The following is a 24,811-nucleotide window of genomic DNA, read 5'->3' on the forward strand; positions in this document are numbered from 1 at the left end:
TGAAATATGATATGTCAAGAGCTTTGTAATGTTTTGAACAACCAATAAAAAAAAATTTAAAAAAAAGAAAAAAAAAAGTTGAAAATATATTTTCTTAGGTTAAGATAGGTTCTAAATGTACTTCATATTTAAAAAATAATGCAAATGTTATCGATATTTTAAATTTTTAGAAGTAATGAATAGTTACAAAATAATGAAAATATTAGGGGCTGGGGATGTGGCTCAAGCGGTAGTGCGTTCGCCTGGCATGCTTGCGGCCCGGGTTCTATCCTCAGCACCACATACCAACAAAGATGGTGTGTCCACCAATAACTAAAAAATAAATATTAAAAATTTAAAAAATATATATTATAGCAACAATAAAATCTGCAGCACCCATGGAACATGAAGTGGGGAAAGTCAAACTATACCACCAAATTTAGAGGGCACTAAAGAAAATATGAATAAAGAATATATAGAATTACTTTGCATACTGAGTCACAGTAAAATATAAATGGCACGCTGGAAAAAATAATTGTAACTCATATCAAAGAAAAAGGGCTAATTTTTCCTTGTATAAAAAATTCTTGGTGGCTGGGGTGTGGCTCAGCAGTAAAGTGCTTGCCTCCACGTGTGAGGCACTTGGTTCAATCCTCAGCACCACATAAAAGTAAATAAACAAAATAAAGATACTGCATTCATGTACAACTAAAAAATATTTTTTTAAAAAAATTATTTATTATTGCTGTAGATATATATTTGACTGCATGACCAATGTGATTCTGCAACCTGTATATTCAGAATAATGAGAAATTATACCCCATCCGATTCAAGTGTATGATATGTCAAGATCATTGTACTGTCATGTGTAACTAAAACAAATAAAAAAGAAAAAAAAATTTCTTGCAAAATAATAAACACCCCACACACCAATAAGAAAAATACCATTTTGAACAGAAGATATCAATGTATAATTCCTAGAAAATACAAATGGCTCTTTTAAAAAAATTTTTAAATATTTCTTTTTTATTTGTTCTAATTAGTTATACATGACAGTAGAAGCAAATGTCTCTTAAACATAGTGGAAGATGTGAAATAAAGCTCATGATAAGAGAAATGCAAACTAAAATTTCATTGAGCTGTATTTTATCTACCAAAATTTTAAACACCAAAAGGTTTGAGAGTCTGAAACTAGGCATTCTCACTCTTTTTGGTGAGAGAACAGATTGATAGAGACTTCATGGAAGGTAATTTGTGATTTACATCAAAATTTTTAAAGTCTCATATCTTTTCATCAGGTCATTTACTTAAAAATTTAAATATTTGTACATGTGTCGGGATGTATAAACAATAAATGAAACATAAAACTGTTTTGTTTACAATAGCAAAATATGAGTAATACTCACAGCGGCCATCAATATTGTGTGGTGTAATTATGGTCTATTCAAACAATGGAATCATGTGCTGCTGTTAAAAACAAATAAATAAATAAATAACACAAAACTGATATGGAAGGACTTCCAAAATATATTAAATTTTTAAAATATAAATAATATATGTTAGTATGAAAGCAAAGTATCTACCTTTCATCTATCTTGAGTCTACTACCTAGAAGACCCTCCCCCTTGATCTTCCTGCTGTATGCCCTTCCTTCCTCTGTTCTTCCAGAATCATTACTTCATCCCTTGGCTGGTAGATCCAAGTCTTACTTGTCCCTTGTCCTTAAATTCCTTAGAAAACAAGGCCCAAGAGATAAGCAAACATCTCTTTTGCAAATAGTTAGTATTGATGACTTCTTAGAGCATAATATCTATGTGCAACTTTGGCGGGTGAGAATGGAAGGCCACAGAGGGGAAAAGTGGAGAGACCCTGGTTCTCCTACAGTTTATTCTGCAAGTACAACTATTTTCTGTGATGATAGAAAAGTATAAAAGGAGAGAGAAAAATGGCAATTAGGAAACATTTCCAGAAAACTAAAACCTTGGGTAACTCGATTTGGAAAACTACTGTGAATAAACAAATTCTGTTACCTAATATGCTGTTCTTTTATTTACTGAGAAGGGTTGAGCAAGAGGGTTTTTGCCAAGGCAGGTTGTTGGAACCCCTCTTCCCATTAATACTGAAGTCAGGAGAGACACCAGGAGCTGCTTCATCGCAAGAAGGTCCTAGAAGCCCTGCTTCCCCTGGAATTTTAGCTGGAGAAAAGGCCACAGGTGACTCTGTCTTCCAGGGAGAAATATTGTCTTGTTTTATTTTTGAGATCCATTTCTCATACAGTTAGTACATTCTAATTGGGAAGAAATGGTGTGTTCTGTTTCTTCATGGGGTCAGTGCTGAGCAGAGTAGGCACTCAAGAAACATTTGTTGATTGATTTTAGCTTGTTTTATTGGGTGCAAATGGGCCACAAACCAATAACACTTTGGATCGCTCTTTTCCCCCTAATGATCTGGCAGGTTTATGTTTCTTCCCCAACCTGTTTCAAAATTTTTTTAATATTTATTTTTCAATTGTAGTTGAACACAGTACTATTTATTTATTTATTTATTTATTTATTTATTTTTATGTGGTGCTGAGGATCCAACCCAGGGCCTCGCACTCGCTAGGTGAGCTCTGCCACTGAGCCACAACCCCAGCCCCATTTTAATTTTTTTATACAGTAACAATTCTAAGATAAACAAGTGGAAATGCAGAACTAGGCTATCTTTGAAATTCTAAATCTCAGAAACTAGATCTAATTCTGCTGCTCTTCCTTTCCCTTCAGCACAATGAAGCTGTGCACAGGAATTGTTTTCTGCTCCTTAGTCCTGGGAGTCAGCAGTGAAGGCTGGTATTCATTCTTCAAGGAGGCTATCCAAGGTAAAAACCTGGAGGATGGGGAGCACATCCAGTGGTCCCCAGGACTCATCTGAGCAGAGGCCACATAACTGCAAGTTGTGGGTTCTCCTGAGAAGCCACAGATGGGTCAGAGCAGGAGTGTGGTTTTCTGTATCTGTTTCTGCTTCCATGTTTGGATCCAGCCTGTGCTACTGGTGTTTTGTGCAGAGGGATCTGGACTTCCAGTGGGGAGCTCTCACTGCGGGAATTCACAGATGGAAAATTTCTTAGTCCTAGAGTGTGGTTGTGAATTCATATGCTCCTGGGGGCTAGAGGTGGATGAGCTGAATAAATATTATGCTTTATCCCAGGGAGGGAGAGTGCCTGGGACAGAGGAGAACAGCAGCACTTGCACAGAGAAATCCGACCCTGTCCCAGACATATGGCCGATGACTGGGATGCAAAGCTCACAGAGATTAACTTCTAACTTATAGCTGTGTAATAAAAAGAGAAAGCTCTTACTGATTACCCACTCTGAGCTGAAATAGGGTGAGGAAACTGACACCAGTCTTTCCTGATGGAAAAGAAGCTTGTCAGCCAATTGTTAAAATGAAAAAAATATGTTGTTAGATTTTGTAATACTTTGAACTTGGAAGTGTTGTAATTAATTTTGCAACTGAATTTTTATAGATTCTCAAGTGAATGTGTATGAATTCCAATTTTTCTAAATTTTGAACTTCATATGGTTTTGTTGTTGATTGTGGTGCTGGGGATGTAATCCAGGTCCCTATGCACACTAGCCAAGTGCTCTACACTTGCTATCTCCCAAGCCTTCATGTGCTATTATTAAAAAGAAAAAAAAAGTCTCTGAATAACAGCTTTTAAAAAGAATTTTGTTGGTAATTGATAAGTTTTTCTATGTATAATGAAGAATATCATCTTCTTTAGGTCAATATATTTCAGAATTTGTTGTGTGATCCTCCAGCATTTACATCTGCTAGGTGTGTTTGTTTTACAGCCCGAGTACATCTCTTGGGCTGGGGATGTGGCTCAAGTGGTAGCACACCTGGCATGCGTGAAGCACTGGGTTCGATCCTCAACACCACATAAAAATAAAATAAAGATATTGTGTGCACCTAAAACTAAAAAATAAATATTAAAAAAAAGGTACATCTCTCAGAGGGAGAGAGGAGGGAAGGGAAAGGGAAAATACTGGGGACTGAATTAGAACAACTTATACCAAGTTTTCATAATTATGTCAAAATGAATCCTAATGTTATATATAACTTTAAAAAAATCAATTAAAAAAAGAGAAGTGGGTAAACCAGGCTGATGAGTCAGACACAATGATATAAGCTTCCTTATATCATTAGGCCTAGTCTTTTGAGATAATACATCTCAGGCACTTAGTACAGCAGTGCTAAGTTGGTAAACACATATATATATGCAAACATATTTAAAAATTAAAAATGTTAGGCTAAAGTCTAGTAATTTGCATTAATATGGAACTTTCTGGTTCCCAGAAAATATGTAATATGTAAATATATCATAGAAATATAATTATAACCAGCAAAGTAACTGTTCAATGTATTTTAAATAAACAATGTCAAATGAGTCTGGTATTGACTTTACTGGTTACAAATTATATTTCTATGTTATATTTACATATTATATATTTTCTGGGAATGAGAAGATCAAGACAAACTATGGTTTTCCAAGTTTTTTTTCCCTCTCCCAACCTGCCTTTCCACCTGCCAACTTCCAACTTCCTTTTCAAGGTCTTTTTGTGTGTATGGTTCTGGGGATCAAATCCAGGGAAATGTACATGATAAGCATGTCCCCTACAACTAGGCTACACCCTTAATACTGTTATGATTTTTTTTTTCTTCACAAGTAGTTTTGCCTTTTCTGGAAATTCAAATAAATAGAATTATATAGTTAAAAGAAGTTCATGTGCTAGTCAGAATCTTAGAAGTTAAATGGACTAGGGATCACATTTTAAACTATAAATTCCTCTGGTTAAATACAAATGAGAAAGATGGTTTAAGGTTTTGCTATCACACCCAGTGACAGAATCTGTCAGATGCTTGAAGAAGATGCTTGGTAAGCAATTTGAACAACATGAATGATTACTAAGTAGATATCTGAGAAAGAAGTCACTATACCATGTCAGAGATAAATTACTTGGCTGAATTATAGACACAAAGTAAGTAATACATGCAAATAGTGAGAAAGTACATAAAGATAATTAAAACTATCCATCTCCACTTTTCTTTTGCCCAAGTGATTTGTTATAAATAAGCTGGCTTACTTTAGACCCAAGCCATGGCAGGAATAAAGAGCATTCATTGACTGGACAACTCAGGCACAAGTAGACGATTCCTGCAGTTCTTCCCCCCATAGACCTGTTCTGAGTAGCTGCTTTTCCCAGTATTCTTTAAAAAAAAAAAAAAACTTTAAAAATGAGATATAACTTACATAGAGTAAACTGTACAGTTTGACAAACTTTTACACATATAAACACCCTTGTTTCTACCATTAGATCAAGAGGTGGAACATGCTAAGCATTCTATTAATTAAAGTTAATTAACTTTCCCAAGGGTAGCACCTATTCTTATTTCTATTATTAAAGATTAGTCTTGTCTGCTTCTGATCTTTGAATATAAGGAGTCTTGTAGAATGTATATTTTATGTCTTTCTTTCACTCAACATTCTGACCATAAAATTCATTCAAGTTGTCTTTTAATCCACCAGAAAGGTAAGTATGATTCTCCCAATTAAAAGGTGAGTTAAGGTGGAGTGTAGTTGGCAGGGCAGAGAGCTGAACATTTACATTTATGCTCTTCAGGTAAACCTCACTTCCCATGTCCTTTGGAGCTCTCCAAAGAGAATTCTACCTCCTCACTTACTAAATGCCTATTTCAACAGCTTTTCTGTGCAATTTACACCCATATCAGCCAAATCTACTTAAATCATAATTGCCTTCATACAGCTTTTTTTCTTCAGGCCATGATAGATGTGCAATACTCTTCTCACTGCATCCCCCATGCAGTCTCTGGATCCTACAGATGTAGTGTCATTCTCCATTTTTTTTTTATCCCTTACATGACAGTCCCACCTCTTCTTTGTACACAGCATACGCAGAACCACATAAGACATAGCCTAGGGCAACAGAACTGCTAATCAATTCAATCCAATTTAATTCACTGAGAAGTAGCATTCCTAGTGTTGCATATCTTCGTCTCTATGTATAATTTCAAAGGATTACTTTGTCAAGGGCAAAAATTTGGAAGTCAGTAGAAATTTTCCATTCCTCCACTTCATCAATACATCACTAGGTTCATATTTGTCATTTTTGTTCCTTTCCAGGGACTGCGGACTTGTGTAGAGCCTATTGGGACATGAAAGTAGCCAATCACCAAAATTCAGAGAGATACTTCCATGCCCGGGGGAACTATGATGCTGCTCAAAGGGGACCTGGGGGCATCTGGGCTGCTAAAATGATAAGGTAAAGTGGAAATGCCACTGAGCAGCAGGCAGAGCTGTTTGGCCTCCAACCCCTTCTGCCTGTGGCATGTCCTCTTTCTGTCTAGGCTTCCAGGGCCTGGATGGCCTGCAGAGCTGGTCAGTGTTGTCGCCTCTCACCTCTATAGAAAAAGCAAAAACTAGAGAGGGCGTCTCAAAAGTGCCCTGGGTCAGGGTACAGAAAGAATCAGCTGATTTAGGCCTTTTCCCAAGAGCATTGATATTTTAGTTTTTCTGTCCTTGGGGACTGACTTCTCTAGGCTTCTCTTGGTCATTCCTTGAGCATCAGGGGAGGAGGGAGTTAGGAGGCAGAGCTATCTCAGGTGTCAGATTAATTTCCTCTTTCCCCCTTCTTTGGATTTTAGCACTGCTGGCAAGTATTTTCGGGGGCTCCTAAATCAGTATTATTATGGAGGCGGCCACCGTGGATGGGAGAACATTCAAGCCAACCAGAAGGCTGAAGAGTGGGGCCGAAGTGGCAAAGATCCCAAACACTTCAGACCTTCTGACCTGCCTGAGAAGTTCTGAGCTTGCCGCTCCTGCTGCTGTCAGGAAACTAGGCTGGGGGCCGCACACCTCTCCTGAATGCTGGGCTTCATGTCCCAGGGACTGGTACAGGGCATCCAGAGTTGTCCAATAAATGTTTTCAAATTTAATTTCTTGATGGAAACTAGAAACTTTGAGATAGACTTTTTGAGAAAAATGGTCATCTTGTGTCACAACGAAGGTAAACAGCCCCATAAAGGAGGTGCCTGTGACTGTGGGGCTGCAAGGACCCCCAACTGGCCCGTGACAATAAAGGTCCCTCACATTATCCCCACCAAAGCCTCTCTCATTCTTAGTGGTCCCAGATTCTCATGCTGAGTAAGTCTGAGCTGACAAAGCACTGACCATCATGCTGGGTCCTTCATGACGTCATCATGGCTGGCACAAGTTTTACAGGCAGCCTCCCATCAGTCTCTGCATAAACTCAATCATAATTATATCAACCTCTATCCTCCCCCTGTTTCTGGTTTCAACCCAGGCCTCTCTCAATACAGACTCTACTCTGCCCAATCAGTTGCATCCTGTTCAGTGTCGGGCTCCAGGTCTTGTCCCCCATGACCTCCTTCCATATTGAGGGGATACATTGCTTCGAGAAGCCTAATCCCAGGAGCTCTATCCTAGAAATCATCATCTTGGACCCCATCTTATTTCTTAACAATATCAGTACCTACCCCAGATAAATTTTAAATAGTCTCTGCTTGTTTTACCTAATGAATATCTCTCACATTAGTTTTTCTTGTCTTTATTCTCACTGTCTTTTAACTTGGATAAAAGTCTACTTCCGGTTCTAGAGGGGAAGTGAGATATGCAGATAGACACAACATTACTAAATATGAAAGGCTGTGTAAAGTTTGTACCTCCTTGTTAAGGCAGAAAATCCCAGTTAACTTACTAATAAAGCCAAGATTTTCTTTCCAAAGAAGGTCAGTATAGTTTCAAGGAACAGTAAAGGATTAATAAAAAGGAAGATTCCAAAGATAAAAAGAGACAGGCTGGGTGCAGTGGCACACACCAGTAATCCCTGTGGCTAGGGAGGCTGAGGCAGGAGGATCTCCAGTTCAAAGCCAACCTCAGCAAAAGTGAGGCACTAAGCAACTCAGTGAGACCCTGACTCTAAATAAAATACAAAATAGGGCTGGGGATGTGGCTCAGTGGTCTAATGCTCCTGAATTCAATCTCTAGTAGTACACCCTCACCCACAAAAAAAGATAAGAAGGGATAGAATAACTGCTGCACCAAAGTCAAGCAGAAGCCTGAGGAGGTAGATCAAGCCCATAGATGATGGGTTAATTGACAAATGAGTAGAAACATCTTTTGCTTTGAGAAAAGAAGGAAGGTGAAGAGAATGAGACCAGGGGAGACAGAACATTTAAAATGGACAGCAGGGGACTGGGGCTGTGGCTCAGCAGTAGAGCACTCGCCTCTCACGTGTGAGACCCTGGGTTCGATCCTCAGCACCACATAAAAATAAATAAACAAAATAAAGATATTTTTTTAAAGGGGGGTTGGGATTATAGCTCAGTGGTAGAGCACCCTTGAGTTCAATTCCCAGTATGGAAAAAAAAAATGTATTCCACCTCCTGAGTCCCCTTCTTCCTCCGGGGAGAAGTATTTTCTACTGTCCTTTAATAAAGCTTCTACTTTCCACTCTAAAATTGCCTCGACATGCTTCTCTGGTGTTATACTTCAGCATTGGGGAAGCAAGGATTCGTCACCTGAAAACAGTAGTAACAGATTGGAGGTCCCACTGAGAGCTACACCGAGACCACCTATCACTCAAATGGCCCTCCAGCCTGTTACTTCTCAATCGGACTTCTATCATGGACCACTATCATGGACCAGATAGACCAGATTTTTTAAAAGAAAGGGGACTCCAAAACTGCTTCCTCAATACCACCCCCTTTCAGCTTGAAGAAACCAGAACAGTCATAACCCCCTTTCCTTACAGCAGTAAGGAGTTCCCAAAATTAGAAGGGGGAATGAAGCCAGATTTACAGATAGGTAGTTAGTATAGTTAGGTAAATCGGGTCTAATGTCGAGTAAAATCAAGTATGGAGGCCATTATAAAAAATGGAGTCCTGGAAACCAGTGCAGCAGTTGGGGAAATTGAAAATGTCCCCAAAGCCTGGAGCCCATCCCAAGGAAATGTTAATGAAGCAGCTCCCAGCAAACACGGATATACTAATCCAAAAGCAGCCCAGGCCCTCCCTGCCCAGATTACTCCTTCTGCTCACCTGTCCCCCATCCTTTGGGCCTTCCCACCTACATTCCATCACTGCAAGATAATAGAACAAAGGACAAGAATGTAACAGGAATGTGGTAAAGCTGAAAGTAGACCTTAGCTATAAAAGAGGGAAGACCTCCCCCTTCCACGGATTCCACCTCTTGGGTCCCCTTCTTCCTCGGGGAGAAGTCTTTTACTATCCTTTAATAAAACTTCTACTTTCCACTCTAACAAAACAAAACAAAAAAAGATGGACAGCAGACCTGAGGGAGTTATCGTGACTCCTGGGGGGCGGGGGGTGGGGGGCTCAGCATGTTTTACTGCATTTGCCCACATGCTCATCATTTGCTGGGGGCAAGCATGTAAGAAAATAAAGGGCAAAAATCATGGCTATCTGACTGCATGTCATTTTTTAAAAAAATATTGATTTATTTATGTATTTTTTTTAGTTTTAGGTGGACACATTATTTTTTTTAATGTGGTGCTGAGGATCGAACCCAGTGCCTCATGCATGCTAGGTGAGCATTCGAGCACTGAGCCACAACTCCAGCCCCTGCATGTCATTTTTGCATTCACTGTACCTATTCTAGCCCCTGGCATAGTGTAGATGCTCAATAAATATGTGATGAAATGAGTGAATGAAAAATTATTCTTCAGAAGTTAACAGATCTAGGAGGAGGGTTTAGGAATTGTAGAAGGTATGGATGTTTTACACAAGTGTTAGCCTGTAGAATGTGCTAATGAGTCACTTCAATATGATTATGCAAATCTATACTAAGATACCAGCAAAAATGACATAATTGTACTCTATCGCAGACAATATTTGATTTTATCTGGCAATGCTTTGCACACTGTCTCATAGAAACAAGAATTATGACTCCTATATCTAAATAAGCCATCAGTCATAATGGTATCTGATGGGAAGCACTGGGAGAAAGGAATAAATATTTTGAACTTCCAAAGTACTGTGCTCACAGAACACACTGTGAGCCACACTGAATTTCTCTAAGACACCATAGACTTAAGGATGCATTATAATTTAAACACTGCCAAGAGAAACATGCTGCCAATTATACTAAGACATAATGCTTTCTTATCACCCAGAGATTTATTTTACACTTAATGAAAATGTTTAGACTCACTTAGACATAGATTTTGGTCTTATATCACTTTGTGTATATACAGAAAGGAAAGCATAAAAAAATAAGTATTCCTAAAGCAATGAAGTGCTTAATGAATGCTAACTTGTTTTTAGAGGATCTTTCTCAAATTTATTGATTATAAATTTCTCAAATTCAATATAATTTGAGAAATTTATAATCAATAAATGTGTATCTTAGAAGTGATTAAGTATGATATTTAAACCTAGATAGGTTCTCTCATTGTATTTACTGAGAGGGAATAATAAACTTTTAGTGATTAATCACAAAGTTTTTAAAGAACCCCCCATAGAAATGTGACCTTTAGCCTCAAAGCATGGTATGACCACATACTTGGAAAGCATCACAGAGTTTACTTAATCCATAGCAAATAAAAGGACATGGAATTTGTTCATTTATTATAATTAGCCTTGGAAAATTGGTTCATGCATACATCTTTGATAAGGCAGAAAATTCCAGATTCTGTGAAACTACCTAAGGCTTAGTCTGTTTTCTGTTGCTGTAACTTAATATTACAGACTGGGTGACTTTTAAAGAATAGAGGTTTACCAAGCTCAATGGTGCATGCCTGTATTCCCAGCAGTTTGGGAGGCTAAGCAAGAGGATCACCAGTTCAAAGCCAGCCTTGGCAACTTAGGGAGACCCTAAGCAACTCAGTGAGACCCTAGCTCTAAATATATACGTATATTTAAAGGGCTGAAGATGTGGCTAAGGGTTAAGCACTCCTGGGTTCAATCACCAAAAAAAAAAAAAAAAAAAAAAGAAAAGAAAAGAAAAAGAAAAAAAGAGAGAAGAAAAAGAAGTGGATTATGTAGCTCATGTTTTGTAGGTGGGAAGTCCAAGAGCAAGGTGCCAGCACCCACCTGGTAAGGGTCTTCTCATTGCATCACAACATGGTGGAGGACACCCTGGTAAGACAGGACAAGTGTGCTAGCTCAGGTCACTCCTCCTCTCATTATAATGCCATCATGGGAATCCCATTAATCCCATTATAAATAAAGACCCTATCTACAAATACTGTTAACATATAAATTTGGGGATTAAGTGTTTAACACATGAATTTTTAGGGGACATAGTCAAACTTGGCAGATGCTATGTCAGGACCCTGGCTGGAAAGAGAGGACACATTCAAAGAGGTACTGTGAGGAGAATTTGATAAGGGACTATGAAGTACTGGCACAGTACAGAGCAATCACAAGGGCTAGGCCATGCCTTGGTCTAGAAATTACCTGTGTGTCTGGAGGAAGTGGAGACGTTTTACCCTTTAGACCTAAGGCCTAGAGGATGGAGTGATTACTGAAGTCAGGGAGGGAGAAGGAGAAACAGGGAGTCAGGAGAAAACAGAGCGCCAGAGACAGAGATCTGTGTGGACAGGGTTCCTGACAGGAGTCTGTGATCTTTCAGTTTGTGGTGACTATATTCTGAGGAAGTTGTGGGAATAAATCATCAAATCTCCCTCTCCTCACCTCCTGCTAGCAAGAAGTCAGAGACAAAGGTCTATATAGTTCAACCACCTAGAACAGAAGGCAGAGTGAAGACGGCAGATGTGGCTCCTGAGGAGCCAACAGGCCGCGCTCCTAGAGCTATGGGGGATTGATTTTGTAACTGGGGCTTGTGCCAACTGATAACCTTTGTTTCTTGTGGGACGCTATCTTATGTGAAGGTTGTTGCCTCAGGACTCAAAGACCATGTCTGATGAAACTTGTAGATGCTTCAGGGGGACTGGAAGGGCAAAGGGGGAGGGTACAACAAAGGTTACCCGTATAGCCAGAGGCAGCTTGCAAACCAAGGCTATCTATTATTATAAACATGTGACATGAATACAGTACACACTAGACAAAGGTGCCATAAACATATATTGGAGAAAAGAGCCTCTTCAACAATGGTGCTGGGAAAACTGGAAATCCATACGTAGCCAAATGAAATTAAACCCCTATCTTTACCCTGCACAAAGTTCCAAGTGGATCAAGGACCCAGGCATTAGACCAGAGACCCTGGACCTACTAGAAAGAAAATGTAAGCCCAACTCTCCATCATGTCAGCTTAGGAACTGACTTCCTCAACAAGACTCCTAAAGCACAAGAAATATAATCAAGAATCAATAAACGGGATGGTATCAAACTAAAAAGCTTCTTCCCAGAAAAGGAAACAATTAAAAGCATGAAGCCTACAGAATGGGAGAAAATCATTGCCACCTGCACCTCAGATAGAGCATAAATCTCCAGAATATATAAAAAACTCAAAAAACTTAGCATCAACCCCTCCCCCCAAAAGAACCCTATCAATAAATGGGCAAAGGAACTGAACAGGGAGTTCACAAAAGAAATACAAATCATCAACAAATACATGAAAAAGGCTCAACATCTCTAGCAATTAGAGGAATGCAAATTAAAAAACACACTGAGATTTTACCTTACTCCAGTCAGAATGGCAACTATCAAGAATACAAGTAACAATAAATGTTGGAAAGGATGTGGGGAAAAGACACATTCATACATTGCTGGTGGGGATGCAAACTGGTGCAAACACTCTAGAAATCAGTATGGAGATTCTTTAGAAAACATGGAATGGAACCAATACTTGACCCAGTTATCCCACTCCTTGGTTTATACCCAAAGGACTTAAAAACAGTATACTACAGTGATGTAGCCATATCAATGTTTATAGTAGCTTAATTCACAATAGCTAAGCTATGGAACCAACCTAGGTAGCCTTCAACAGATGAATGGATAAAGAAAATGTGGCATATATAAACAATGGAATATTACTCAGCTATAAAAAAAAGAATGACTATGACTTTTGCCAGTAAATGAATGGAACTGGAGACTATCATGCTAAGTGAAATATGCCAATCCCCAAATAACCAAAGGCCAAATGTTCTCTCTGATTTTTGCAGATGCCAACATGCAATAAGGGGAGAAGGAAGGAAGAGAAGTTCATTAGAATAGACAAAGTGGAATGAAAGGAAGGGAAGGGAAGGGGATGGGAATAGGCAAGACAGTAGAATGAATCAGACAAAACTTTCCTATGTTCATATATGAATGACCAGTGAAACGCCACAACATGCCACAGGAGTGGGATCCTAATTAGAATAAACTACACTCCATGTATGTATAACTTGTCAAAAATCCACTCCACTATCATGTATCTAAAAGAAATAAATAAAAAATAAACAGATGAAGACTAGTTCTATAAATGATATACTTGACCCAAATATAAACCATCTAGAAAGGAGTCTCAGTTCAGAGCTTTTAACTTCAAGTGGTTTTGTTTTCCTCCACTTCGATTCAACTGTGATATCATACTCTCCTCTCTGTCCTTAACAATTGGGCCTTTTTTAATTATTAAAAGTTGCTGTACTGCCGTTCTGTTCCAAACTTCAAAATCATGTGTGCTTTAAAGCAGTCCCCATTGCTGGACACATTACATTTGGGACACTGGGAGGGGTGAGGGTTCAACAAGTTCCGTCACCATTGCTCCTGCTCCAGCACCTTGGAGGAGGATGGGGAGAGTCCAGCTCTGTGGTTCTTTTCACCGGGCCTCCTGGCCTCAGGGTTGGGATAGGAGAGAGCTATAGCAAGCGGGGGACCATCTTAGCTTTACCTTGGTTTGATGTGCTCCTCACTGTTGCTGATAGTCCTTGCTGATTTGGGGGTCTCCCCAGAGATGGTGGGCATGATTACTCCTGAGGTGAAGTTTACCTTCACATCATCCCTCTCAGAAATGAAGGACTCCCTAGAGAGGCAGAATCACGGTAGGCATCAGAGTCTGAGACTGGTCCTGGCAGGGGCTTGCCTCTTCTCTGGGTAAGGTGTTGCCTCACCGAGCCCAGTCACTACCTTTACACTAACGTCAGTGTGGTCCCTCTAATAGGTCCGCCCTAATGACCGAGGGTCTGTTCCCATCCAGGCAGCAGAGGTGGATAACAGCTTACCCCCATCTTCTCTCTGGGTACTCTCTAATACCACCCTCTCCTTCAGATTCCACTGGTGTGGACGGCTCTATCTTTCCCAGATTCCTAAATGAGAAGCAAATACCAGAATGTCCCTGTCTGACCCAGCCACACATCAAGCTCTCCCAAGAACACTTTCCCTATACTCTGCCGCTTGGACAGTGATGCCAGAACAAGCTGACGATTTTTGCAGCTTAGTATGCACTCAGCTGGGGACTGAGAAAGCATTTTTCTTTTTTCCTGGTACCCCAAATCTAGACGAAGAGGCCAACAATATGTACAATACCATACTCCCCGTAGCAGAGCAATCCTGCTCTCTCCTGTCCCTGTCTTCGGTCCTCTGCTATGGACCTGCTGGTGCACTAGGGATAAGGAGGGCATGGTTGCTGAAGGCCTGCACTGCTCCTTCTCTATATGTCCTGGGAGCTTATGAGGTCTGACCCCACTTCTTGGATGCTCTCTGTAGGATGTTGGGTACTTGGATAAAGGATCATTCAACAGCCTGCTTTTCAAACTCAGGGGTAAAGGGAGCCCCCTCACAACCATCCAATTTTCCAGGTTTATATTTTGAAATCTGTTTTTTTGTTTGTTGTTTGTTTTTCTTGGTCCTGGAGATTGAACTCAGAGGCACTCAACCACTGAGCCACATTCTCAGCCCAATTTTTTATATTTTATTTAGAGACAGGGTCTCACTGAGTTGCTTAATACCTCGCTAAATTTCGGAGGCTGGCTTTGAACTTGCGATCCTCCTGCCTCCATCTCCCAAACCACTGGGATTATAGGTGTGCACCATTGTGCCTGGCTGAAATCTGTTTATGGGAAGGAAACTTCTTGTCCATTCTTAGAGTCAAGTACATTTTGTTTACATACGATTTCATCATAATTGATGAAATTGAGTCTGGTCAATGACTCAATTTTATCTTTTTTCGAAAGTGCTGGGGAATTTACAGAAACCTCAAAAGGTATTACGTCTAGTCAGTGACTCAGTTTTATCTTTTCTGAACGTGCTGAGAAATTTACAGGAACTCCAGGCAGGTGCCTCAATGTACTCTGCTCTCAGATTGATCTTGGTTTAGTCTTGTGCAGGGCTGGACTTAGTACCGTCTAAACAGTGCCATGCTTCTCTTTAACACAGAATCCTAAAAACAAAACAAAACAAAACAGAACAAAAAACCCTCAACCAATTTACCTTTCTAGTAAAAAGACACTTGTAAAACTTATTTTGTCTTTCTATTCACTTGTTCAACACCTATTTAATGAACTCCTAATATGTGGCAGGAACTGTTCTAGGGCCTGGGAATATAGTAGAGAGTGAGACAGACAAGATCATTGTTCTTGTGGTCTGAAATTTCAAAGGGAGAGTTATTATTAAGCTAGAAAGAATTTAAAACAACCAAATCACAAGTTCAGGTGGCGACTGTATAGTACATGGCTAAGAAACCAAATGCTCAGTTCTAATATATGAGATTTGAGTTTCAGTTTTGCCACTGACCTATTGTTAGTAAAGGTAGTAACATGGAAACCTGTTCATGCTAGGTTATTAAATGAAACAGTAGAATATAGAGGTGATAGCTTAGTTGTAGAGCACTGAGGCTCTGGGTTCAATCCATAGCAACAAAGGAAAAAGAAAACAAAAGTAGAACATAAAATGCAAGGTATTTTTTTAATATTTATTTTTTAGTTGTAGTTGACACAATACCTTTATTTTATTTATCTACTTTTATGTGGTACTGAGGATGGAACCCAGGGCCTTGCATGTGCTAGGCAAGCGCTCTACCACTGAGCCACAACCCCAGCCCAAACGGTAGGTATTTTATCACCTTATGTTTGTGTATGTTTTCATATATTTATATAAACCTAGAAAATAGAGACCAAACATGAAATTTTCTACAGCGGGTCTCTCCACCCCTCCCCCAATCTTGACTTATAAAATTGGTATTGCTTTTTCTTTTTATTTTTGTATTTATTTTTATTTTTCATGTTTTCAACAGTGAACATATTTATTCAACTAAGATTCATAAGTTAAATATGTTTCAAGTTCTCTTCTAGGCACTGAATTTGGATGGTGAAAAAAAATTCAACAACCTAGTTCCTATCCTCATTGGCATTCCAGGGTTGAGATAAGGAAAAATAACATTGTAAAGAAATAATAAATGGGGCTGGGGATGTGGCTCAAGCGGTATCTAGATCACTTGGCATGTGTGCGGCCCGGGTTTGATTCTCAGCACCACATACAAACAAACAAAGATGTTGTGTCCGCTGAAAACTAAAAAATAAATATTAAAAATTCTCTCTCTCTCTCACTCTCTCTTAAAAAAAAAATCCATGTTGCTCACTACCACCTTGTTAAAAAAAAATCAAAGGGCTCTTTAAAAAAAAAAATGCAATGATGCAAACAAACCAACCAACCTAAGTAATTGGTATAAACATTGAGAAGGATAATTAAAAAAAAAAAAACTTAAAAAAAAAAGAAATAATAAATGTTTAAGGTGATGGATAAGCATGCTAATTACCCTGATTTGATCATGACACCACGAAACTATGTGTTGAAACATCACATCATATGCTATAAATATGTACAATTATTATGTGTTAAAATTTTTTTGAAAAAGAGATAAAAATATTTTATTCATAATATGTGTTTACAGGTATGACTTATTCTCTGTATACACACACTGGCAACAATAAATGTACAAACATAGATAAAAATAATGCATTGCAATTAATAAAGAGTACAGTAAGTTATACTACATATGTTTTCTGTTAATCCTGCTCTGACCTTTTCAGTTCCATAGATTCCATTTCTTTTCAGGCTCCCATCCAATTTTTTTGTATTTTATTTAGAGACAGGGTCTGGCGGAGTTGCTTTGGGCCTTGAAGTTGCTGAAGCTGGCTTTGAGCTCTCAATCCTCCTGTCTCAGCCTCTGGGCTGCTGGGATTACAGGTGTACACCACAATACCCAGCATGCATTTCTTTTGGGGTCAGTCAGTGGAATTTCAGCACTTGGCTTTGAAAACTAGAGACTTTACTAATTTCTGGTGGGAGAAGGTTGTTTTTTTTTTTTAATATAGGGAAGAGAAAATAGGCTCTTGTGCAGCTGTAAGACTAGCATATAGGGTAATAAAAACTGTGCTTACAAAAGTTATTCTGACAAAGGAATTCTGTAGAACAATAGTAACAAACACCAAAAGACTTCAGAGATTGTTACTATGTTCTGTAAAAGCAGCCCTGTAATATTTTATTAATATTTCAATGTGAATCACTTTGTTTAAAAATAAATCTTTTTGTGAGAGGCGTACTGTGGATTGAAATCAGGGGTACTCAACCACTGAGTCACATCTCCAGTCCTAGTTTGTATTTTATTTAGAGACAGAGTCTCACTGAGTTGCCTAGCGCCTCACCCCGTTGCTGAGGCTGGCTTTGAACTTGCAATCTTCCTGTCTCAACCTCCTAAACTGCTGGGATTACAGGTGTGAGTCACTTTGCTGTCTTGCACCTTATTTTTTCTTAATTTATTTTATTTTTTTAAATATATGACAGCAGAATGTATTAAAATTCATAATACACATATAGAGCACTTTTTTCTCTGGTTGTATATAAAGTATATTCACACCAATTTGTGTCTTCATACATGTACTTTGGATAATGATGTTCATCACATTCCACCGTCATTTCTAACCCCCTGCCCTCTCCCTTCCCCTCCCACTCCTCTGCCTTATCTAGAGTTCCTCTATTCCTCCCAAGCTCCTCTTGCCTACCTCACTATGAATCCGACTCCTTATGTCAGAGAAAACATTCAGCATTTGTGTTTTGGGGATTGGCTAACTTCACTTAGCATTATCTTTTCAAACCCCAACCATTTACCTGCAAATGCCATGATTTTATTCTCTTTTATTGGTGAGTAATATTCCATTGTGTATATATGTCACATTTTTTTTATCCATTCATTTACTGAAGGGCATCTAGGTTGGTTAGCTATTGTGAATTGTGCTGCTATAAACACTGATGTGGCTGTGTCCCTGGAGTATACTGTTTTTAAGTCCTTTGGGTATAGAGCGAAGAGAGGAATAGCTGGGTCAAATGATGGTTCCATTGATTTTAATTCTTGTGCTATAGAAGGTTTTTTTTTTTTTTTTTTTTTTTTTTGCTATAGGAGTCTTATTAAGGAAGTTGGGGCCTAATCCCACATGATGAAGATTAGGGCCTACTTTTTCTTCTATTAGACACAGGGTCTCTGGTTTAATTCCTAGGTCCTTGATGCACTTTGAGTTGAGTTTTGTGCATGGTGAGAGATGGGGATTTAATTTCATTTTGTTGCATATGGATTTCCAGTTTTCCCAGTACCATTTGTTGAAGAGGCTATGTTTCTCCAATGCATGTTTTTGGCACTTTTGTCTAATATAAGATAATTGTAACTTTGTGGATTAGTCTTTGTGTCCTCTATTCTGTACCACTGGTGTACCAGTCTGTTTTGGTGCCAATACCATGCTGTTTTGTTACTATTGCTCTGGAGTATAGTTTAAGTTCTGGTATAGTGATTCTACCTGCTTCATTCTTTCTAAGGATTACTTTAACTATTCTGAGTCTCTTAATTTTCCAGATGAATTTCATGATTGCTTTTTCTATTTGTATGAGGAATGCAATTGGGATTTTAATCAGAATTGCATTAAATCTGTATAGTGCTGGACTGGGGTTGTGGCTCAGGGGTAGACCACTTGCCTTGCACGTGCGAGACCCTGGGTTCGATCCTCAGCACCACATAAAAAAATAAATAAGTGAATAAAGGTATTGTGTCCAAATACAACTAAAAAATAAATATAAAAAAATCTGTGTAATGCTTTTGGTAGTATGATCATTTTGATAATATTAATTTTGTCTACCTAAGAGCAAGGTAGATCTTTCCATCTTCTAAGATTTTCTTTGATTTCTTTCTTTAGGGTTCTGTAGTTTTCATTGTGTAGAACTTTCACCTTTTTCTTTGATTCCCAAGTATTTTTTTTGAGGCTATTATAAAATAGGGTAGTTTTCCTCATTTCCATTTCAGAGGATTTGTCACTGATATACAGAAATGCCTATGATTTTATATTCTGCTACTTTGCTAAATTCATTTACTAGTTCTAGAAGTTTGCTGGTGGAATTTTTTGGGTCTTCTAGATATAGAATCATATCATTAGCAAATAGTGCCAACTTGAGTTCTTCTTTTCCTATGTGTATCCCTTTAGTTTCGTTCATCTATCTAACTGCTCTGGCCAGTTTCAAGAACTATGTTAAATAGAAGTGGTGAAAGAGGGCATCCCTGTCTTGTTCCAGTTTTTAGAGGGGATGCCTTCAATTTTTCTCCGTTTAGAATGATGTTGGCCTGGGCCTTAGCCTAGATAGCCTTTACAATGTTGAGATATGTTCCTGTTATCCCTATTTTTTCTAGTGTTTTGAACATGAAGGGGTTGCATCTTATTTTTTTAAATGGATTTGTTTCTTTATCTTCCTCTCTCACTGATCCTTCCTATTCTCTCCCATTGCCTAATCTGGGGGAAACCTTTCTTCCCCATTTTAGGCCAATTTATCTGTCCTTGAGTACACACTCAAAACAGAAATGAAGTAATCCAGACTTTGGGGATGGTACCAGAAGATATCAGAAATTACTGTCTCCCAAATTAAGAAGTGAATTACAATTCCAAACAAGAAGGTGTGGAATGGATACAGTCTTTGAATCACCTCTTTAAAAGGCCCCTGTTCTTGCTGATTAGCAGAATCACAGACTTTGGGACAGGACAGCAAAGCCAAAACACCTTCTTTTTCCTTTTTCTCAAAACTGCATTCTTATTATGGGATTGGATCAGGGACAAGAACTGAGCTTTCAGCCACAGGTGGAAACTACAGAGGAAAAAGGAAAGGAAGGGGGAGGCACCTCATGAAAACTGAAGGGAGAGCAGTAGTGTAGAAGGAAGAAAGGCAGGGAGAGAAAGGAGAAATACTGAGGCATGATACTGGCCAAATTATATTTTTATGTCATGTGCACTTAAGAATATTTAATAATAAATCCCCCCAATATGTATAATTATAATGCATTGATTAAAAATGGGAAAAATAACTTCCACACCTTTAAATCACAAATATGTTCTTTGATGTTCTTTTCTCATGATTTTATATTTTTTTTATCTTTTCTTTATGATTTTATATTTAAGTATTTAATATTTCCAGAGTGGACATTTGTATGTGTTTAGGGAAGGATCCAATTTTATTTTTCTCTGTTAAGTGACTATTTGCTCCCAAAATATCAATTAAAAAATGCATCCTTTCCCCATTGATTTGTATTGTGTCCTTGATTATATATTAAGATATTATCTACATAGCTCTTCTCTTATATTGGTCAATTTGTCCTTTTCTGGGCCAATTCCATTGTTTCTATTACTGTGCTTTGCTGTATGTTGTAACACCTGCAGGATATGGACAATAGGAACCATGGAACGTCCCTTAACTACAACTGTTCCCCAACCCACCCTCCTGCTACACCCTAAATGAGCCCACCACTAAAACTCCTCCCATGACCTAGTCTGCTAAAACCCTATAAAACCTAGATCCTTGTTGCAGCCTCTTGTCATTTTTCTTCTTGAGAATGTGCCCCGCTGCTGCTTACTGCTGATCCTTTAGGGTCTGTTTCCATTTCTTTTTCTTTGGTATTCCCTTTCATTTGCTTTCAATACCTGGTAAAGCAAGTGCCCTTTCTTAGTATCTCTTTTTTTAAAGATTGACTTTTCTATGCATAGATGTTTATTAATTTTAGAGTAAGCTTATTTAATTCCTCAAGCGCTCGAGTGGAATATTGTTAGGATTGCACTAAATTTGTAGATTAATTTGAAGGAAAACTGACATCTCTACAGTATAAAGTTTTCCCATCTCAGGCATGGATGTACATCTCAGTGGTAGAGCACGTCTAACATGCCTTCTCTCTATTCAAATTATCTTTTTTTTTTTTTTTTTTTAGTACTGGGATTAAACCCAGGGCCGCTCAACCACTGGGGCACATCCCCAGACCTTTTTTGTATTTTATTTAGAGACGGGGTCTCATTGAGTTGCTTAGCACCTTGCTTTTGCTGAGGCTGGCTTTAACTCAGGATCCTCGTGCCTCAGCCTCCTGAGAAGCTGAGATTACAGGACTGCGTCACTGCACCTGGTTCAAATTATCTTTTAAGTTGTTTATCTTCTCCACAGTTTTGTTGTGTAGTTTTAGATGACTTAATCCCTAGATATCTTAAAATTTTGTTGTTATCATGAATGACGTATTATTTTAAATTATGTTTTCCATTTGATTATTTCTTTTTAAAAAAAAAAAAATATATATATATATATATATATAGTTGTAGGTAGACACAATATCTTTTTTTTTTTGAACTCAGTGCTTCATGCTTGCTAGGAGAGCACTCTACCACTAAGCCACAACCCCAGCCCCATTTGATTATTTCTGTTATGAAGAAATGTTGTTTTTTGGATCGAGTGTTTGACACCTTATTGAATTTCCTTATTAATTTTAATATTTTGTTGATTTGAATTTTGTGGCTTTTCTAGATTGGTGATTATACCACGTGGATGCTTAGAGCAAAAATAACTGAAATGGGGACAGACCTCAAAGGATCAGCCATGCTTTTCATTAAGCATCAGAGGGGCACATTTTTCAGGAAAGAAAATGGTGCAAGCCACTTCAATGGTCTGGGTTTTATAGGGTTTATGAGGGCCAGGTCATAGGAGGAGTTTTGGTGGTCCACTCATTTAGGGCCGGGCAGAAGGACAGACAGAAAAGAAGTTCCCTGGGGCCTCTTGTCCATGTCCTTCGGAAGCAAGGGCAGTTTTCCCTCTCTCTTCTCAACCCTTCTGTCTTTGTTTCGCTTTATTTTCTGTGGTGTTGGCCAGGGCTTCTTCCAGAGTACAGGAGCTAACAGTGGTGATAATAGGCATACTTTTCTCATTCTAAATCCTGAAGGCAATGATTAAAACAAAAAAATTCACTAAATAAAATGTTTGCTGCAATTTGGGGGCACACAACATTATAAAACTAAAAAAGTTTCTTTTATTTTTGTTTGGCAGAACTGGGGATTAAACCCAGGGCCCCCTGGCATGCTGGCCATGTGCTCTACTTCTGAGCTACACTCCAAGCCCATTTTTTATTTTTATGTTTTTAGATTTTATTTTGAGACGGGGTCTCACTAAGTTGTCCAGTCTGGCCTTGGACTTTCGAACCTTCTGGCCTTTGCCTCCTGAGTAGATGAGATTACAGGTGTGTGCTACTGTGCCTACAAAAGTTCCTTTTGATATGTACTTTTCTAGAGGATTTTTGAAAACTTAATTATGTCTTGAGTTTTATCAAAATGACCGAGCCGGGTGCAAACTTCATGGATCAGCACAGCCTTTATTCAGTGGTGGAGTCATGCTCTGGTGGACCCACTTTCCTGATGGAAAATGAGCCATTGCCCAAAGGTGGAGTCTCTGCTTATATAGGTTATACTGAGAGGTGACTCGATTATTAACAGAGCATGTCAGTTGGGCGCTCAAGAAACAGGTTTGTGAGAATTTAAAATTTTTTTTTTCTGGGCAATATTTTTACTTGGAAGAGAATGGAGGGTCTGGGGTCAGAATTTTAGTACTTTTCTCTTTCCCTTCAGGATCCCATTGTACTGTCACTGGGAAAGGATTTAATTTAATTGTGATAACAACACAATTTTTTTCTTTTAGGTTACTAATGTGGTGAATTACATTGACTGAATTTTTTTTTATTGTTGGTCGTTCAAAACATTACATCTTTCTTAATATATCATGTTTCACAATTTGATTCAGAAGGGTTATGAACTTCCATTTTTACCCCGTATACAGATTGCTGAATCACATCGGTTACATCAGTTACATTTCCATTGATTTACACATTGCCATTCTAGTGTCTGATGAATTCTGCTCTCTAACCTATCCTCTACTATCCCCCCACCCCTCCCCTCCCCTCCCCTCCCCTCTTCTCTCTCGACCACCTCTACTGTAAAACATTTATTCCACTTGTGTTCTTCTTCCCTTACCCCTCACTTCCTCTTGTATGTAATTTTATATAACCCTGAGGATCACCTTCCCTTTCCCTGCAATTTCCCTTCTCTCTCCCTTTCCCTCCCCCCTCTCATCCCTATTTAATGTTAATCTTCTTCTCCTGCTCTTTGTCCCTACTCTGTCCTTAGTTACTCCCCTTATATCAAAGAAGTCATTTGGCATTTATTTTTTAAGGATTGGCTAGCTTCACTTAGCATAATCTGCTCTAATGCCATCCATTTCCCTCCAAATTCTATGATTTTGTCGTTTCTTAATGCAGAGTAATACTCCATTGTGTATAAATGCCACATTTTTTTTTTATCCATTCATCTATTGAAGGGCATCTAGGTTGGTTCCACAATCTTGCTATCGTGAATTGTGCTGCTATGAACATCGATGCAGCAGTGTCCCTGTAGCATGCTCTTTTTAAGACATTGACTGAATTTGTAATGTTGACCTATTCTTGCATTCAGAGAATTAAACTGCACTCAATCATGAGGCATTGATAATATTCAGATTTGGTTTGTTAATGCTGCATTTTATTTTGGAATTTGGCATTTTTTTAAAAAGTAAAGTGAGATTACTATTTTCTTGTACTTTTCACCTTCTTTAAAATGAGCTATATAACTTTATCCTTTATCTGTTTTCTCCAACAACTTGTATAATTAACTGTCCCCTGATATTTTAGCAGAACTCTCCTGAAAAATCATTTGGTCTCACAATGTGACAGTGGTCTACTTTACCTTTTGAATATAGTCCTTACTGCTTATTTCATTCATTTTTTATTTACTTATTTTCATTTTCCTTTTTTCCCTCTCCTCCCTAACCTGGGGACAGGGAACAGATTACCTTGATTAACCTGTTCTCCAAAGGAAAAATATGTCACCAGAAGAACTAGAAAGTGACTATCTCCCAAATTAACAACTGGTCCATTAGAGAGCACCTGGGACTCCCTGTCAGGATGCACCTGGAATGTAGCTTTTTAAAAAAAAATTTTTTTTCAGTTGTTGATGGACATTTATTTTATTCATTTATTTATATGCAGTGCTGAGAATCGAACCCAGTGTCTCACACATGCTAGGCAAGCACTCTACTATTGAGCCACAATCCCAGCCCCTGGAACATAGCTTTTTAATAGCTTCTTGAAAAGTGTTCTGTTTTCCCTGATGGGCAGGAATCACAGCCTCTGGAACAGGAGTCCGCCATGTTTCTTCTTTGCTAGCAAAGCAATAAAACTTCTTTTTCTTTTCTCCCATAAGTGCATCTTCGGTATTGCATTGGCATTAGGGACAAGGAACAAGCTTTCAGTAACAACATGGGATGCTGGGGAGAGATTTCTGATCATCATTTCAATTTATCTATACTTATTTGGCTTCCAAAAGATGATGTGTCTCCTGGCCTTGAAAATGTGTCTTACTTAAATAAATGGCTTTGAGGATGTTGTCTCATCTAAATTAACAAATAGTTTACTGTGGGCTGATTAAATTGAGATCTGAGAACAGGGACTCCACACTAAATCTAATCTGAGCCAGGAAAGGGAAGTGGG

The 24,811-nt window shown here is 38.5% G+C and overlaps 1 protein-coding gene across 2 annotated transcripts; it reads left to right on the top strand.

Annotated features, from left to right (window-relative positions):
• Positions 1-2,076: 2,076 nt before the first annotated feature.
• Positions 2,077-6,975, top strand: LOC106144935 (serum amyloid A-4 protein). 2 transcript variants are annotated; one of them, XM_078046385.1, is made up of 4 exons: positions 2,077-2,192; positions 2,742-2,836; positions 6,164-6,302; positions 6,685-6,975. In XM_078046385.1, the coding sequence occupies exons 2-4, from the start codon at positions 2,746-2,748 to the stop codon at positions 6,845-6,847; spliced, it is 393 nt and encodes a 130-aa protein (XP_077902511.1). In that variant the 5' UTR covers positions 2,077-2,192; positions 2,742-2,745; the 3' UTR covers positions 6,848-6,975. The 2 variants fall into 2 exon arrangements, with proteins under 2 accessions (XP_077902511.1, XP_077902512.1); XM_078046386.1 differs by lacking the exon at positions 2,077-2,192 and adding an exon at positions 2,217-2,283.
• Positions 6,976-24,811: the final 17,836 nt, after the last annotated feature.

The sequence above is a fragment of the Ictidomys tridecemlineatus genome, chromosome 4 (assembly GCF_052094955.1).
Source record: "Ictidomys tridecemlineatus isolate mIctTri1 chromosome 4, mIctTri1.hap1, whole genome shotgun sequence".
NCBI lineage: Eukaryota > Metazoa > Chordata > Mammalia > Rodentia > Sciuridae > Ictidomys > Ictidomys tridecemlineatus.

Excerpts from the sequence above, each read along its gene's own strand:
- LOC106144935 (XM_078046385.1), top strand. The coding sequence starts at position 2,746 with ATGAAGCTGTGCACAGGAATTGTTTTCTGCTCCTTAGTCCTGGGAGTC. Across the intron at positions 2,837-6,163 it reads CTTCAAGGAGGCTATCCAAG|GGACTGCGGACTTGTGTAGA; the intron begins GTAAAAACCTGG and ends GTTCCTTTCCAG. Across the intron at positions 6,303-6,684 it reads TGGGCTGCTAAAATGATAAG|CACTGCTGGCAAGTATTTTC; the intron begins GTAAAGTGGAAA and ends TTTGGATTTTAG.